Below are 18,611 nucleotides of genomic sequence, written 5' to 3'. Positions count from 1 at the left end.
TTTTATTTATTTGTTTTTTGTATTTTGTATTTTTATTCTTCCTTTTTCTTTTTTATGTATTTTTGTATGTTCTTTTTTGTATCTCTCTTTTTATATGACTTTTTGTTTTATTTTTGTAAACTTATGTTTTTGTAAAACTTCAATAAATATCTTATAATAAAAAAATTTAAAAAAAATAAAACTTGAAATCTTGAAGGTTGGAGGAGAGGAAAAAAAAGTTTCTGCTGAGTGAGTGTTACTTTTTAAGCCCTCGAGCACGAACTACAAAGCGTTGAGGCAAAGGTACTTTTGAAATGACCACTGGGGAAAAAGTACTGTAGGTGTCTTTTGATCGGCTTGGGACGGGTCTCTGTCGGACGGAGGCAAATCACGAAATAATTCATCGCACTCCTCCATTTTAAGTGAAGAGGGTCTCAGCCATACTGGACTTGCAAAAAGATCTGGACTGCAGACTCAAAGAGAAAGCAAGGAGAAACCCTGACGGTAGGAGAAGCGCGTGGTGGTGGTTTCTACACTGACTTTTAACAGTTTCCTGAGGGGGTCAAGACTAATATTAAAGGAACAAAGAAAAACAAGGGGGGGTTTAATCTCCCCCCTCCCTCTCCCCCCTCTCCGACATCAGGAGGAAGAAGAAGCCGGAAATTACGCTTCGGGAACTTGGGAGCCTTACACAACCCGCGCGTGGTTTGAAACAACCTTATGGACTGATAGAAGAATAGAAGGAAACGCACGGGGGATAACAAATAAACTCTTACCCTTTGTCTTTTGGAATATCTGCCTGGAGCCTCTCGGACTTCCCTGCTGCCTCCTGTGTGTTGGAGGACGTGGGGAGAGGAGGGATAGAAGCGACGGACTAAAAAATTACATTCCAAAAGCAAAGAAGGCGGGAAAGTGCTCCCCCTGGTGGCTGGCTGAAACATTGTGTGGACTGACTTTGTGTGTGTGTGTGTGTGAGAGAGAGAGACACACACACACACACACACACACACACACACACACACACACACACACACACACACAGTTACAGATAGGTAGCCGTGTAGCACCTTAAAGACCAACTAAGTTAGTTCTTGGTATGAGCTTAGTTGGTCTTTAAGGTGCTACTGGAAGGAAAAAAAAATTTGTTTTTATATATATAAGATCTAAATTTTTGTATAATATCTAAGATGTCCGGGGAAAATGGGAAAAAGGGAATAGGGACTCCAGCAGAGAGACGCCCATCTAGGCAAGAAAATGGAAAAGAAAACAGGAAATATGAGAGCTTACTGGGGGAAATAAGAAAAGAGTTTAAGCAGAATGAGCAATATATAGAGAGAAAATTATTGGAGGTCCAGGAAGCCTTAGACAAAAAAATTGGAAATGGTGGTGGGAGAGTTGACAGGGGACTTCCGGGTTGGCGCCATCGCCGAATGGCGGACTCCCTCCGAGCTCCGGAGGGAGCCGGCTCGGCAGGGGCTGGGTTTTACCGCACCGGCGATGCGGGGACCCTTAGAAACCACGGCCACGGGGGCCGTGGACTTGGAGACTCGGCTAGCACCGCTAGCGCCCTCCCGACTCGTGAAGGAGCCTTTTTAAAGGCTACGGATCGGGTGCCGGGGAGAAGCGTGGTGCTTTGAGTCCTCTGCCATCCCTGCCGAGCGAAGCCGCATGCCATCCGGCGGAGAGCGCTGACTTCTTCCATTGAGAATTTGGACTTTTAACAACAACCCGTGAGTAAATTGGAAATCGGGTTTAAAAGAAGAAAAATTTTTGGGATTTGAGACGAGCGGGGGGGGATCTAAAAAGGAAGTCAGTCCCCCTCCCTATTGTAGACATTTTAAAACAAGGATTGGGAAGCCAAGGCCCAAAAAGAACGGTATCTTTGCTAAAATCAAGAATTCCATGATGGGAAAGTACAAGAATTGTGCTGGAGGAAGAATTGAAGGAGAAGGAAAATGCACCCCCCTCCCTGGGAACCGGGGCGATTGAGGAGTGAGCCTGGTGAAAAGAGCCGGTGATTTTGACAGCTGTCAAAGTAGCTGTCAAAGTCGGAATTTTAAAGAGGATTTTATTACAAGGACCTTGCTGGTCAAATTTGTTACAACTTGATATAATTTGTTAAGACTTGAATACAAAATGGCGAAAATACGGAGAACAATCGGATTTTTGGAAACAAAGTTACAACAACCCCCCTAGAGGAGCTTCGGGACATTACAAAGATGGGCGTAAGCCGGGAAAAATACAACACTTCGGAATTTCACAGAACTGGTTATCTCCTGGGAAAGCTGCAAAACTGAAACTGAATCTCGTCTACAGGGTGTTTAGACTAAAAGGAGACAACAGAATACCTTACTGAAGAAGGAAGGGACTGAACGCAAGTTTTTGTTCCTGAATAACAACAACCCATGTAGAGTTACTAAACTTCTGAATAAGAAAGTTTTAGCAGCGGAACAAGAGGAAGCTGGACTATAACCTTGAAAGAACAATGGGGGGAATTTTATAATTTGACATTTTTAAAGATTTAGGAATTAATTTTTAAAAAAAAGTAATCCTAAAAATGGGAAATAATTCTGCAAGGAGTTGGGGGAAAAATGGGATTGATGGACTTAAGATTTCCAGGCTGGAAACATAGATTGGAGGATAAGGGAAATTAAACCGGGGAAGGGGAGGGAGAATTAGAATCCAAAGGCTTGCAACTATTTTCTGAATTGGTTTTCTTTTTTCTAATATATTTTTTATTTTTTTATACTTTTATTCTGTGTGCTTTTACTTTAATGGGAAAAAAGGGGGACATTGTGGAAAGAAAAGGGGGTGGGCTATGGGGAGAGATCTTTTGTTTTTTTTTTTATCAAGGGTGTTGCATAAGGTTTGTATAAATTTAAATTTGAACAATGGGGTATATAAATTGTGCTTTAAATCAGAAATAGAACTTGTGGAAACAACAATATGAAAGGGGAATACGGTAGGGGTGGGGGAAGGGGGGAGTCCCAGAAAGTGGATGTTTGAAAATAAGGTTCTGAATGTATCTTCATAATTTCTTTTCTTCTCTTTCTGTATTTTGGAAACTTCAATAAATATTATTTAAAAAAAAAAAAAAAAAAAAAGAGAGTTGACAGGGAAGGTAAAAGACTTGGAAATAAGAACTAAGGTGGTAGAGGATTCATCCAAACGCAATCAGAAAGATCTAAAGGAAGTAAAACGACCTTGACAGATTAGAGAACTGGGCCAAAACAAACAAGATGAATTTTAACAGGGAGAAATGTAAAGTATTGCACTTGGGCAAAAAAAAATGAGAGGCACAAATACAAGATGGGTGACACCTGGCTTGAGAGCAGTACATGTGAAAAGGATCTAGGAGTCTTGGTTGACCACAAACTTGACATGAGCCAACAGTGTGACGCGGCAGCTAAAAAAGCCAATGCAATTCTCGGCTGCATCAATAGGAGTATAGCATCTAGATCAAGGGAAGTAATAGTGCCACTGTATTCTGCTCTGGTCAGACCTCACCTGGAGTACTGTGTCCAGTTCTGGGCACCACAGTTCAAGAAGGACACTGACAAACTGGAACGTGTCCAGAGGAGGGCAACCAAAATGGTCAAAGGCCTGGAAACGATGCCTTATGAGGAACGGCTAAGGGAGCTGGGCATGTTTAGCCTGGAGAAGAGGAGGTTAAGGGGTGATATGATAGCCATGTTCAAATATATAAAAGGATGTCACATAGAGGAGGGAGAAAGGTTGTTTTCTGCTGCTCCAGAGAAGCGGACACGGAGCAATGGATCCAAACTACAAGACAGAAGATTCCACCTAAACATTAGGAAGAACTTCCTGACAGTAAGAGCTGTTCGACAGTGGAATTTGCTGCCAAGGAGTGTGGTGGAGTCTCCTTCTTTGGAGGTCTTTAAGCAGAGGCTTGACAACCATATGTCAGGAGTGCTGTAATGGTGTTTCCTGCTTGGCAGGGGGTTGGACTCGATGGCCCTTGTGGTCTCTTCCAACTCTATGATTCTAGGTACATAAAGGTTTTCTAAACCATGTAGTTAGGAAATCTCTATTTGAAGTATGGGATCGGAATAAAAACCTCCTGGAAAGAAAGACACAGTGGTGGATATCACCAATTGAGGTGCTGACTACAAAAAAAGTAAACATGGAAGGGGAAAGAGTAACATATGAGGATATTACTAGGAAAACAGACCAAGGGATAAAGCTCAAACCATATGACCAAATGGAAAAGATGTTAACAGGGTGGCTGCAATACCACCAGATCAGTGACTTATTAAAGGAAGATAAAAAGAAATGGGTTCGAAGATAAAAAAATCGAAATTCCAAATCGAGTTAATAGACTGTAAAGATAAAAATTTATCAAGAATGTATAGTTTATTGCTAGAATGGTATACAAAAGACGAAGAAGTAAAGGAATCAATGATAAAATGGGCAATTGATATTGGGCATAACATTGAATTGGATGCGTGGAAAAGATTATGGAAGGAGGGTTTGAGATTTACAGGATGCATGGCTTTAAAGGAAAACTTGCTAAAAATGGTGTATAGATGGCATTTGACGCCAGTAAAATTAGCTAAAATGTATAGGAAAAGGCAGATGGGGACTATTTCCATATGTGGTGGACCTGCGATAAGGTAAAAAAATTTTGGGAATCAATTTATAATGAACTCAAAAAAATATTTAGATATACTTTCCCCAAAAGACCGGAAGCGTGTCTATTAGGCTTAATAGAAACAGAAATTAAAATAGAAGATCAAAATTTGTTCATGTATGCTACAGCTGCTGCGAGGACCCTTCTGGCCCAAAGATGGAAAGTACAAGATATACCAACTATTCAGGAGTGGCAGGCAAAGTTGACGGAATATGCAGAACTTGCCAAACTGTCAGGGAGGATCCGGGACCAGGGAGATCAAAGATACCAAAATAACTGGAGTAAATTTATTGAGTATTTAAAGAAGAATTGTAAAGAGGTCAAGACACTAGCAGGATTGACATAATACCTCCAATGTATAATAGTACTAATATGAGAATGATGTGCGTGATGGAAAGAGGATAAATATACCAGTTGTGGGGAGGGAGGGGGGTCGCGACTCGGCAGAGTCAAAGGGAATGTATGGTGCTATTACAATTTGTTGGAAAAGAATATGTAAGGAAAACAATAAAAATTCACTTGGCAGATGTTCATGGTGTTTCCTTTCACTATGATGTCTTTATTAATACAAAACTGCAGAAACAAACACACACAAAACACACCAAATAGAAGCATTGCTGAATATCGGATTTCTCCTTCTATGGAAACAACTGCAGACTTTTTCATATACAGAACTCTGGAAACTCCACAGAGTATTAATGAAGGACAGGGACAATGAAACTGAAACCTTCTTTCCGTGAACCTCGTTTCCCAAAACAACAGGAGGCCATGATCCAGATTTGCCCCAAGAAAGACAACTTGCATGGGGGCAAAAGGAGAGAGAAAGAAGAAATTGGTGGCCTCAGGGTGGCTTTTTACAATGTTTTGCCACATACACCATAATACCCCATCACACATACAACCTTCCCTACCAAAGGCACTTTTGCCAGATGTTTCCCCCCAATGTAAGAAACCTACACTGGAGGGTAAACAGCTGGGAGTTTTTTTCGGGGGCCCTTTCACCTGTCTCCCAATACTTTTGTCCTGTACAAAAAAGCATGAATTCAACTTGTTGGGACAATATATTATTTAGTTCAAATTTCTTCTTTCGCCTCTTACTATACAATTCATAAGTTGGCTTGTTAACTATTAATGTCCATAAGTCATTAATTTCCTTTTTCAATTTTTCCCCCTTACTATTTTTAAGGGTTTTTTTAACGTGATGAGTACGCTATAATTCAACCTCTAATAAAAGCTTTATACGCTTCCCATTCATATATCCTAGCAGTCAACGTGTCAGTATTTATATCAAAGAATTGTTCAGTCTCGGTCTTCATTTGTTTTACAAACTGGTCATCAGTGGTACCTTAGCTTAAGGCGGGGATCCGTTCCGGAGCCCCCGTCTTAAGCCAAAAATGACGCACGCCAAAGCACTGCGCATGTGTGAAGCGCCAAACCTGGAAGTAACCCGTTCCGGTACTTCCAGGTTTGGCGCCGATGTTCGGTGGAACAGACTCCCACCGGGGCGGACGCCGGACAAGGTACGACTGTAATGAGATGTTAAAATACCAGTTTCTTGGTATCTTAGCTGTATTATAATACTTCCAATCCAAGCTAATTGCACTGTGATCAGATACACAACATCAATCAATCAATCAATAATCTTTATTACAGTCACAGACCAGCATAAGAAAAACATATGAATAAAATACAGCGGTACCTTGGCTTACGTTGGGCATCCGTTCCGGAGCCCCCGCCATAACCTGAAAATGACGCAGGCCAAAGTGTCGTGTCTGCGCATGCGCGTGCGTGCGTGATTTAGTGCTTCTGCGCATGCATGAGCAGCAAACCCGGAAGTAACCCGTTCTGGTACTTCCAGGTTTGCCGCCGGCGTTCCGCGGAACGGACTCAAGCCAGGGCGGACTCAGACCAAGGTATGACTGTAGAAGTTAGGATTTACACAGGTAATTGTTAAAGCAAGTAAGAACAAGAAAACAAGCATAGGATAAATATGTGAATAGAATACAAGGTTAAACACAGATAATGGATGGATAAGAACTGATAATGAAAACTTTTAAGAACTAGAAGACATGCAGCTAAAACAGCTATAAGTGGTGGAGCTTAAGGGAATACGTGTCTTGCAACATACATCAATATCACAGTCTTGAATTGGATGGACCCTAAACCTAAAACAGGGTCAACCAAATTCAACTCTTGCATGTACTTTTTGAGAGTTTCTCTAACTAATGAAACTTTTTTTCATGGAAGCTTGCTTCCAGGTTAGGATCAATCATTTCATTGAAATCACCTCCTATTACAGGATAAGTTTATTGTATGTACTATGACTTAGATGAGTAAAACATTGATAAAACATATCTGGGGAATCTACATTTGGCCCATATATATTAATCAACATTATTACTATTTCGTCAATTTTCACACACAAAATTAAATACCATCCATTTTCATCTCTAATAACTTGTCGTATATCCACTCTCAATCCTTTTCATATCAAGATAGCAAGGCCTCTAGCACTGGAAATATAATTTGCAGTATATTCCTTTCCTACCCAATTCTTCATTAACACTTTTTTGCCTTGATTGAACAAATGTGTCTCTTGTAAATAACCAATGTAAGTATTTAAAGATTTTAAGTATTGCAGAGTTACTGTTTTTTGGACTCTCTCAGCCCTTTTACATTCAAACTAAGGACAGAATCCAGCCGTCATGAGATGGTGCAAGGAACGTGAAAAAAGGACACTGAGAGTCAGCTATATTTTCATGGATGGTAGGAGCAACTCTTTTGTCTGCCCTTCTCCGATTTATTCCCCTTAGTTCTGCCTGGCCGCATGGCCGTTTGGCAAAGTCTCACATTACCTCACCCGGTCATGGCCTTTGCTACGCCCATCACCATATAAGGTCAATACATTCCAATACATTGTAAGGCACAGGGTGTGAGTCAGGGGTAGTCAGCTTGAGGTCAGAGGGCACCCTGCAGTATTACAAGCCTCTGCCATGGCTCTATAACTCCCACAAACTAACTAACTTCATATTATATTATTAACTTCCTTTTGGCCCCTCTTATCTTGGTTGTAAATCCACTATTCATTGTTACAAGGTTTCTTGTATATGCATGTACAGTGGTACCTCGGGTTACATACGCTTCAGGTTACATACGCTTCAGGTTACATACGCTTCAGGTTACACACTCTGCTAACCCAGAAATAGTGCTTCAGGTTAAGAAATTTGCTTCAGGATAAGAACAGAAATCGTGCTCCAGCGGTGCGGCAGCAGCAGGTGGCCCCATTACCTAAAGTGGTGCTTCAGGTTAAGAACAGTTTCAGGTTAAGAACGGACCTCCGGAACGAATTAAGTACTTAACCTGAGGTACCAATGTATATAAAACCTGCCATTCATATACCTCAAATACTTCTTTCTTATCAGCTTGATTCTGACTTGTTAATATTTTTATTCAAAAAGCGGTGGTGACTTTTGCTGCTTCACTAGTCGATAAACAGGTGGTATAAAACATTCTTTTGTTGTTGATTTTCAGGGCTGACTTATTACACTCCATTCTATTGGCGGAATGGCCAGACTGGCAAAACAATGTCTTCAACAGTGTATCCTCTTATTAATCAGTTAATGGAGTTATCCAAAGCTTCAGTTCCAGGGTGTCAACCGATTTTAGTGAGGAATGCCCCTGCAAAGTCTGGATGGTTGAGACTGTGAGTTTCACCAGAATACTGAATACAAGACTTTGCCAGAAACTGAATGTAGTATTCTATATTCTTTGCCCTAGCAAGGGCTTTTGCTTTAACAAAGTTAGAGTGCGCTTGAATCACATCCTTGGAGAAGTCCAGAAAGAGAAATATCTTCACCAGGGCTTCTATGGATTTTTGGCGGAATTTGTCTTTCTTATCTTGAAGTCAGGAGAACGAAACATCTAAGGGAAAACAGTGATATGAGGAAGACTTCAATACTCATACTTTCAAGGTAATGCTTTAGATTCAGAGTGCTTGGAAGTGTGTTCACGCCAGAATCTAAAATTTAGCCATCGTATACGATCATTTGCCCTCTTCTTTGTTGGTGTAATGTGAACAATGGGTGAAATTGCACAGTGCTTGGGCTCGTGCCTTGAGGAGCACATTTCCCACAACTGGATGTTCTGAGATAAGGGTGCCAGGTGCCCTGGGTTTCTCATAGCAACACCAGAAAGGTCGAGTGTGTGACTTGTGGAGTCATTCAGCCTCCCATTGGCTCAGGAAATGTGCCCACATGTAGAGACAGGAATAGTAGCCTCTGGGACATTGCTTTCATCCTGTCTGTCTTGTCTGTGCCCTGTCCCGTTTGCTGTCAGGGTCTGACTCTGTAGGACTCAGGGAAAGAGGCCATGGGTTTTATACAGAAGCATTAGCTAGCATGGTGATGAGTGTCAATGGATCTGCTCATACATATCTTTACTTTAAAGACCAGAAGAACTGTGTCTTGTGTCTGGAGACATTAAACACTTGGTTACTTTGAACTGTGTGTGAGGAGTTTCCCCCTTAACTGGGAATCTGGAAGATGCTGTTCAGTTGGGAGAAGGAAATCTCTGATGATTCCGCTTACTGTGCTCATAACACACACCAGTTGAGGTGTGATAAACTCCCAACTGACTTCAGCAAGCCACAGGATTCCAGCATTATAGTTACATTTTATGAAAACATTGAGGGGGGCGGGGTTCAGAGAAATCAATGCCAAGTAATGAAGATTACTCACAATTCTACATAGAAAAAAAGAACCCTCAAATGTTAAGCTTCAACTACTCTTGCTTGCTTCCCAGTCCTCCAGCTCTGAAATAGTTAGAAGACAAAGCCAGAGTTCTGAAGTAGAGTTTAGGGATGTGACAGGCTGCAAAAGGCAGCAAGACAGAAAGAGAATCAGAGCACGAGAGTTGATTCCTGTTTTGAATCCAAGGCTGGGGCTATGGGAGAAACAAGACTCTCTTGAGGTGTCCATGCTGTGAACCCCTCCATCGTAGACTCAGATTGTATATATGTGTAAATAAACCATATATCCCAAAGACACCACAGTCTCTGCTGTATCTCATTTCCCAAAAGGAAATACGAAACCTGGGAAAACCGCTTGGGAGCCCTGGAATTTTGTGCTGCTGCGAGATTGAGTTGGGGTACAGTCCTGTCTTCCTTTTTTTGAGGTCCAGAGAGCACAGCACCTAAGGGGGGGAAAAGTCAAATGAGGAAAAAGTCAATACTCATACTTGATTCCAAGGGCAATGCTTTAGATTTAGAATGTTTGCAAGTATGTTCATGCCAAAATCTAAAATTTAGCCATAGTACTCCATCTTTTTTGAGAGTCTTTTCTTTTCTTGAGAGTCCCATGGACTGCAAGAAGATCAAACCTCTCCATTCTGAAGGAAATCAGCCCTGAGTGCTCACTGGAAGGACAGATCCTGAAGCTGAGGCTCCAATACTTTGGCCACCTCATGAGAAGAGAAGACTCCCTGGAAAAGACCCTGATGTTGGGAAAGATGGAGGGCACAAGGAGAAGGGGACGACAGAGGACAAGATGGTTGGACAGTGTTCTCGAAGCTACCAGCATGAGTTTGACCAAATGGCGGGAGGCAGTGGAAGACAGGAGTGCCTAGCGTGCTCTGGTCCATGGGGTCACGAAGAGTGGGACACGACTAAACGACTAAACAACAACAACAACTCCATCTTTTGCCCTCTTCTAGCATTGGTATAAAGTGTTATGAAAACATGTTTTGGGGGGAACACTCAGAGAAGAGTTGCAATCAATGCCAAAGACTGAAAGGTCACTCAGAATTTTAAACTCACCCTCACATAGAACCCTCAAATGTCAAGATATCAGATATCTAACTGGAAATTCTACATGTGAAAATTAAAATTTCCATACACTGCTCTTTCCTTCCGGCATTCTATTCCCCGCCCCCAATCACATTAGAATCTCATGTAGGATCTTCATGTGATTTAGAGCTCCCTTCTGCCGTCAGCACCAATAATGGGGTACACTAGAGGGGGCAAAGCTTGTGCACATATCTCTGCTCTCCCCCGTGTGGTTCTAAGTGTGTAGGAGAAGTGAACAGCACAAGAGAGCCATAGTCTTCCCTCCACATTTGGCTTTGATGAGTCTGAACCAGCTTCAGAGCAAGCAACAGCCCACTTCAGAACTTCCTTTCAATGCAGAGCCAGTAGCTCCAGCTATTCTTTCTTGCTTCCCTGTCCTCTCATTCACCAGATTGCAGTAGGAAGTAGTATTCATCGGTTTGTCCTACTGCAGACAGGAGAAGGGAGCCAAGCGAAAGGAGGGCAGCTGCATCATTGTATAGTAGCTAGGAGAGTTAGTCCCAGTAGGAGTCACCATGTACACAGTTAGTCTGGACCATTAACCAAGAGCAAAGGAAAGGAGTTGGGCCATCAAGAAAGACAGAGAGGGGGCTCTGTGCCAGACAGCTCTTGGGAGGGCCCCTTCCCCAGCTCTGAGAGAGTTAGAAGACAAAACCAGAGTTTTGGAGCAGAGTTTAGGGATGTGACAGGCTGTAAAAGGCAGCAAGACGGAAAGAGAATCAGGGCACGATGGTGGGTTTCTGTTTTGAATACAAGGCTGGGGCTGTGGGAGAAACAAGATTCTCTTGGGGTGCCTGTGAACCCCTCCATCATAGGCTCAGATTGTATACATGTGTAAATAAACCATATATCCTAAAGACACCACAGTCTCTGCTGTCTCTCATTTCCCAAAAGGAAATACGAACCCAGGGGAGGCAGCTTGGGGATCCAGAAACCTTGTGCTGCTTGGGGTACAGCCGTGTCTTTCTTTTCTTGAGGCCCAGAGAGCACAACGTCTAAGGGGGAAAAGTGAAATGAGGAAAAAGTCAATACTCAAACTTGGCTCCAAGGGCAATGCTTTAGATTTAGCGAGCTTGGAAGTGTATTCATGCCAAAATCTAAAATTTAGCCATAGTACTTTCAAGGGATGTGGGTGGCACTGTGGGTTAAAGCACAGAGCCTATCAGAAGGTTGGCGGTTTGAATCCCCGTGACGAGGTGAGCTCCTGTTGCTCAGTCCCTGCTCCTGCCAACCTAGCAGTTCAAAAGCACGTCAAAGTGCAAGTAGATAAATAGGTACCGCTCTGGCGGGAAAGCAAACGGCGTTTCCGTGCGCTGCTCTGGTTCGCCAGAAGCTGCTTAGTCATGCTGGCCACATGACCCAGAAGCTGTATGCTGGCTCCCTCTGCCAATAAAGCAAGATGAGCGCCACAACCCCAGAGTCGGTCATGACTGGAGCTAATAGTCAGGGGTCCCTTTACCTTTACCTTTTACTCCCTCTTTCACCCTCTTCCGGCCTTAGCATTAAGTGTTATGCTAGCATGTTGGGGGGTGGTGCGCTCAGAGAAGAGTTGCAATCAATGCCAAAGACTGAAAGGTCACGCGGAATTTTAAACTGACCCTCCAATAGAACCCTCAAATGTCAAGACATCAGATATCTAATGGCAGATTCTACATGTGAAAATTGAAATTTCCATACATTGCTCTTTCCTTCTGGCATTCTATTCCCTGCCCCCAATCACATTAGAACCTCATGTAGGATCCTCGTGTGATTTAGAGCTCCCTTCTGCAGACAGCGCCAATAATGGGGTACACTAATGGCCCCCTCCCCCAGCTTTGAGAGAGTTAGAAGACAAAACCAGAGTTTTGAAGTAGAGGTTAGGGATGTGACAGGCTGTAAAAGGCAGCAGGCCAGAGAAAGAAGAAGAAGATTTTGGATTTGATATCCCGCTTTATCACTACCCTAAGGAGTCTCAAAGCGGCTAACATTCTCCTTTCCCTTCCTCCCCCACAACAAACACTCTGTGAGGTGAGTGAGGCTGAGAGACTTCAGAGAAGTGTGACTAGCCCAAGGTCACCCAGCAGCTGCATTTGGAGGAGCGGGGAAGCGAACCCAGTTCACCAGATTACAAGTCTACTGCTCTAAACCACTACACCACACTGGCTCAGAGCACAATGGTTGATTCCTGTTTTGAAGGCAAGGCTGTGGCTATGGGAGAAACAAGACTCTCTTGGGGTGTCTGTGCTGTGTATATATGTGTAAATAAACCATATATCCTAAAGACACCACAGTCTCTGCTGTGCCTCATTTGCCAATAGAAAATTCGAATCCTTGGGAACCAGCCTGGAACCCCCAGAATATTTATCATTCAGAAATGGGAATGGCATGCAACTATATCTATCTATCTATCTATCTATCTATCTATCTATCTATCTATCCCACACTAACACCACACAACGATCTTTGTTACCTTTAAATTTCTTGGTTTCCTTCTCCAAAAAAGAATGCATTTTAGAGAATTTATCTATTTGTTCTTTTAATCCAGGAGGAAAAACTATTGCATTCATGGTTTTATTTTCATTTTCATTACACCTAGGAAGAAGAAAGTGAGGTTTATTGTGCTCCATCTGGCCATTCTCAAGTCATTCTTAATTCAGTCGTCAGAATGAAGGAGAAAAGTGGGAGCAGCAGGAAGATACCAAGGGCTCGTCCATGATAGGTTTGTCTTTCATTCCCCCTGGTTTCCCCACGAAAGTCCCTGCTGTTTACCACTGAATCGGAACAAAGGTCAGTCAGGGTTTCCGTGGGTTTAACAGCGAAATAGAACCAAACATTTATCGGGTTTTCTGCTGATTTATGTTTCTTCCAATTCTGTGGCAAGCAGCAGGTTTTCCCAGGAAAAGCGGCAGGACAAAAGAAAAGCCTCTCCGACTTGTTCCTAGAAATAACGGGAAAAGCAGAAGTGTGGATGAGCCCTGTGATAGCAGCGAATGGTATTGTCTGCCCTGTGACCATTACAAAGACCTATTACAAACTAGAAAATGATGTATAAGGGGGTGGAGAGTATAAAGTGTAAATTTGCATAAACATTTTTTCATTTAAAAATTACATATAAATGATCAATCCGTAATCTATTTTACCTCTCTTTTATTTTTTTAAAAAATAAACTTTACCGTTAAGATGCAGAAATATTTTAAATAATCTGCCTGAAATTTAGACGCACACGTTGCATACCGTACCATGTTTAAAATTGCAGCTAGGTCAGAAGTGCCTGATTAACTTGTGACAAAGTTGTGATTTGTCGCTGCTTCTACCTGATCAGAAGAGGGTATAAATCGGCCCGATTTGGTCGAGGATCCAGGTGAAGCTGGAGCACAACCTTACTGAATATTTACTCCAACAAATTATGTTTGCAGATAATGCACACAAGTAACTAATAAGAGCCTCTCTTTACCCTGGCCTTTGTCATCTAGGAGATGTATTTTAGGACCCACCCAGTTTTCTTGGATTGTAATTTGTTTTAACTATTTTTAATATTGTGTTTTAATCCATAAATTGCCCTGACAGTGGAGGGCAAGTAAGAAATCTAATAATCCACCGCCACCAACATCTCTGATATGATATGAAGTATACAGTAGATGAAGAAATATCATCACTCCTTCATAAAATATGCATTTTATATGCATAACACCCCCCCCCAAAAAAAATTCTATCCTTTTTTGTATGCTGTTCTAGGTATCCCCCAATATGCTTTTTGTACATTTCCCTGCACGAGATAAAAAATGCATCACAAAATTTGTAAAAGTGTGCAGTCAGATTGGTAACTGTTTTCTAATCTGCTCAGTAGCGTAGTGTGGGGGGTGCAGGGGGGGCCGGCCGCACCGGGCGCAACATCTGGGGGTTAGGGTTAGGGGGCGCAAATCCACGGGTTACGGGGTGCAAATCCACGGGTTAGGGGGCGCAAATTACTTGCCTTGCCCCGGGTGCTGACAACCCACGCCACGCCACTGGATCTGCTTATTGGTCTGTAAACTGTGAATTAGATTGGCTCACATAGAACAAATCAATTTCTCCCTTACCTCAGAGGAAGGAAATTAATATTATTCATTTTCATATTTATAACAAAGCCACATACCTTTCCAGGATGCATCTCATATTCTAGATGGAAGAGACAGAATGAGAGAAATTCAGTCTTTTTTTTTAAAAAAATCATTTTTTATTGATTTTCCAATAAAAAACATCCAATTAATATATCCAATCATAATACTCCAATTAAAATAAAAAAAACTAAAATAAAAAAGACCAAATTATAGTCCAAATTATAATTATTAATTTTTCGGGGCTCCCCACCGTCTGAGGAAATTCAGTCCTTTGTACCAGACCCCTCCCACACATCAGTTCACAGAGGGGGCATACTGTATTTTTCTATGTATAACACAATGTTTTCTGCAGAGACAACGCGCTAGTCCAGGGACCACGGGCCCCACTGGGCAAGGCGGGCGTGAGAAGCTGCTCTCAGCCCTTGCCATGTTAGAGCCTTAAGGGGGAGCAGGCTGGAGCGGGGCCTCACCCGTCCTCCACAGGCTTTCTCTTCCACATGCTTCCTTGCCTCCTTTAAATGCTACAGATTTCCATCTGCTTGTAAGTTACAAGGTCACTTGTAGTTTGGGCAACCCTAGTTTAAAATATTGATTTCTTTCTCCCTGAAGTACTTCGTACTCTGCCCAGTGCAACACAGGGTCCAGATTCAATTCTACTTTGTCAAAAACTAAGCTCCACCAGCACAAATGTTCCATATTATGACTCTAACTTTGTTTCTGTTTGACAGAAGTGGATGAAATTTGCAAGCCTGTTTGTCCCTCCAGAGTAGCTTAAACCTTGCAAATTAGAGGCAAATAAATGCAGGGGGCGTCCCATTGGGCAGCTTTGGCTCTCTTTATCTCTTTTTAAGGAAACCTCTATAACCTTTAATAAAAAATGGATGAAATTAGTGCCCATGGTTGCTCCTTTAGAGGGAATGAGTGATAACTGCAACAGTTCTCCCACAAAGGTAGACTTTACAGTTCTGGAGTAGGGGAAAAGGGAATCACTTAACTTCCCTTAGTGTTTTATGGACAGTCTGAAAATAGGAAAACATGAGAGACAAGTGTAACTGGAGTAAAATAAGGAAGGAAGGAAGGAAGGAAGGAAGGAAGGAAGGAAGGAAGGGGACAAATAAGTCTGGGGGTTTGTGTTATGAGTCTTTAAAGTTGCTTTTGGGAAAGTGAAAAATAAAAGGGATTCCATTTTTTCCCTAGGATTGAGCTGTGCACACACAGACAGGTATTTTTGATTTGACAATTAGGCTGACTTTAGGTACCTGTTCGCAGGTAGAAGGGATACTATGACAGGGACTTGACACTGGCAGATGTAAGGAGACACCAACAAGATGCAACTTGAAGGGACATGAAATGGACTCATTGTTCTTGTCAAGCTTTCTTTGACCAACCCAGTTCCTTCCAGCAGTTTATTATTACTTTTCCCTTTGCTTTATATATCAACCAAATAATGAAGTGCACACGCCTACTGTAAATACTTCTAAAGACCAATGAACAGAGTGTGTGGTGGTACAGCCCTTCCCCAGAGGACAACCTGGACGGTTTTGTTCCACCATTGCTCACCTGCAAGAATTCAGTCGCTGGCTGCTTCTGTTTCTCCTCCAGCTGCCTGATTAGGTTGTCAAGGGTGGCAATCTCCTCACAGAGTCTGGCAATATATTGATTCCTACAGTTTTTAATCCCATCGTCCAGTTCCTTTAATTGAGTCAGCAGGAGGCACTCTTGTTCTTCCAGAAACTGGTGCAATTGCTGGAAATCAGCCATGATTTTCTGCCTCTCCGTGGCTGTCTGCTTCTGCAAGGAGAGAGTCATGGCCAGAAAAAGACGTTTAGATGTCCCCTTAATTCCATGTGCACAAGCTGACTGGCAGGGCAGCTGATGTTTACAGTCACAATGGTACAGAAGTTCAGTCACAGCTGAGGGCGGCAGGCAGGCTGGCTTAGCAGGAAATGGCCTCTTTGCTTGGCTCAGTCCTCAGTATTTTTCTGCTGCTCACCTACTGGTCTATTAGCTGCTGCTGTTCTCTATTCCCTGGCATCTTCAGCCTGCCTTGGCCACCTCAGTCTGCCTAATAGTAGGGCCTGGAGGAAGTGACAAGAAGAAGGAGGACTAGCTTTGTGGGCTCACTTCGTTCTTTAAAATACCAGGTGCACAGCCTGAGAGTCATTTTGTGTCCAGGGTAGCTGTCTACCAGCTCCGTCTGGTACGCAGGCTGAGACCCTACCTGCCTGCGGACTGTCTTGCCAGAGTGGTGTATGCTCTGGTTATCTCTTGCTTGGCCTACTGCAATGAGCTCTACGTGGGGCTACCTTTGAAGGTGACCTGGAAACTGCAACTAATCCAGAATGCGGCAGATAGACTGGTGGCTGGGAGTGGCCACCAAGACCATATAACACCAGTCCTGAAAGACCTATATTGGCTCCCAGTACATTTCTGAGCACAATTCAAAGTGTTGGTGTTGACTTTTAAAGCCCTAAACGGCCACAGCCCAGTACACCTGAAGGAGTGTCTCCACCTCCATCCTTCAGCCCAGACACTGAGGTCCAGCACCGAGGCCCTTCTGGTGGTTCCCTCACTGCAAGAAGTGAGTTAACAGGGAACCAGGCAGAGGGCCTTCTCGGTAGCGGCGCCCGCCCCGTGGAACACCCTCCCATCAGATGTTAAGGAAATAAACAACTATCTGACTTTTAGAAGACATCTGAAGGCAGCTCTGTTTAGGGAAGTTTTTAATGTTTGATGTTTTATCACTTTTTTATTATCATTAATTCTGTTGGGAGCCACCAAGAGTGGCTGGGGAAATATTATTATTATTATTATTATTATTATTATTATTATTATTATTATGCTGGCATGGCTGGCATTTTTGGACTCGAGGACTACATTCGCCCCTAGACAACCCTACCAGTTGTAGCCTGTCCTGCTGAATGTTGTCTAACCTTGCAGGCAGCTGCTCTTCAAGGTCTGAAGCAGAGACCTTTCCCAACTCTACCACCCAATACCCATTTAATTGATAATGCCAATGATCAAACCTGGGACACTGTGCAAGTGAAGAATTAAGGCCTCACTCTGTCAATATAACCATCCTGGAGAGGCAAGAAGGTTTGCACCTACCAGCATATTCTGGCTTTCTGTCTCCACCGTCAGTTTAGAAGACAGAATTTCTCCTTTCTGTTTGTTCAGGAACTCCAAATGACGCATAATTTTACCCTGGGGTGGCCAAAAAGGCATTTGGGTTAGTTTGGGCAGCAAAGATATACACATAAAATTGTAGCAGCCTCATAAAATTTCCTGCACCAAACCATGATCTTTTCCAAAGTTAAATTGGGGTATGAACCAAAGCTTGTGGCTGGTTCACAGCCCTATTCACAGCTTGCTCGTTTTCTTTTTTCTTTTAAGAAAAACAGCTTGCAGTATTCACCATGAAGTTGTTACTGTAAATGCCACACTTTTAACATTTGGGGTGGAAAGGTGCTGGTACTGCGTATCACTGAGTACTTATGCAAAGTTTATTGCAAATGGCATACTTTTCATTTCATCACATGGATGACAAATCTAAACAGGTGTTGAATCACTCTGCCTTTCATAGCTAAAGGCCAGATGGGAAAAAAAATCCAGGAAGCTGAAATATATGTCAGAAACATTGTAAAGTACATTACATATTATTGGTAATAAAGGCTGCCTGTCAACTTTTAAGTTCAAAAAATATGAACAGGAACATAACACCAGGTATACATGTTGTGTCCAAATATATTTATACCTGATTTAGACCAACTGATATTAACTGAGATTTTACAATGTATTCATCTCAATTGAAAAAAAAAAAAAACTTGTGTGCACTAATGTGAAGGGTGAAACTGAGATCTGGACATAGGCTAGGTCTGGTTCAAAGGCAGTGGTTTTGATCTGCAAAATGCCACACAGGTGAGAGTCACTTAGTCTTGTCCTCACGCTGTTCTTGTTAAAGTTCATAGCAGAGAATGTCTTCTCACACAAATATGTTGAGCCAAACAAGCTCAGCATTTTCTGCATGGATAGGACTGGACCTATTACTTCCCTGATGGCA

At 42.5% G+C, this 18,611-nt stretch overlaps 1 protein-coding gene across 4 annotated transcripts in view; it reads right to left on the bottom strand.

Annotated features, from left to right (window-relative positions):
• LOC310756814 (zinc finger protein RFP-like) overlaps nucleotides 1-18,611 on the bottom strand; it is an 81,434-nt gene that overhangs the window by 59,453 nt on the left and 3,370 nt on the right. Inside the window, exons 3-7 of one of the 4 annotated variants that reach the window (XM_083601622.1) lie at nucleotides 17,660-17,755; nucleotides 16,112-16,342; nucleotides 14,587-14,609; nucleotides 12,922-13,043; nucleotides 11,378-11,467 (exon numbers count right to left, since the gene is read on the bottom strand). The exons of 1 other annotated variant lie outside the window; for it this stretch is intronic. In XM_083601622.1, coding sequence (XP_083457748.1) covers nucleotides 11,378-11,467; nucleotides 12,922-13,043; nucleotides 14,587-14,609; nucleotides 16,112-16,342; nucleotides 17,660-17,755 — 562 coding nt within the window. Of the gene's footprint in view, nucleotides 1-755; nucleotides 849-11,377; nucleotides 11,468-12,921; nucleotides 13,044-14,586; nucleotides 14,610-16,111; nucleotides 16,343-17,659; nucleotides 17,756-18,611 lie in introns of those variants that run through there. 2 more of the 4 variants (XM_083601632.1, XM_083601631.1) reach the window with 2 other exon arrangements.

This window comes from Podarcis filfolensis (genome assembly GCF_964270895.1).
Source record: "Podarcis filfolensis genome assembly, chromosome: 2".
Classification (NCBI taxonomy): domain Eukaryota; kingdom Metazoa; phylum Chordata; class Lepidosauria; order Squamata; family Lacertidae; genus Podarcis; species Podarcis filfolensis.
Note: the sequence above shows the minus strand (reverse complement) of the source record. Positions and strands in the feature narration are given on the sequence as shown.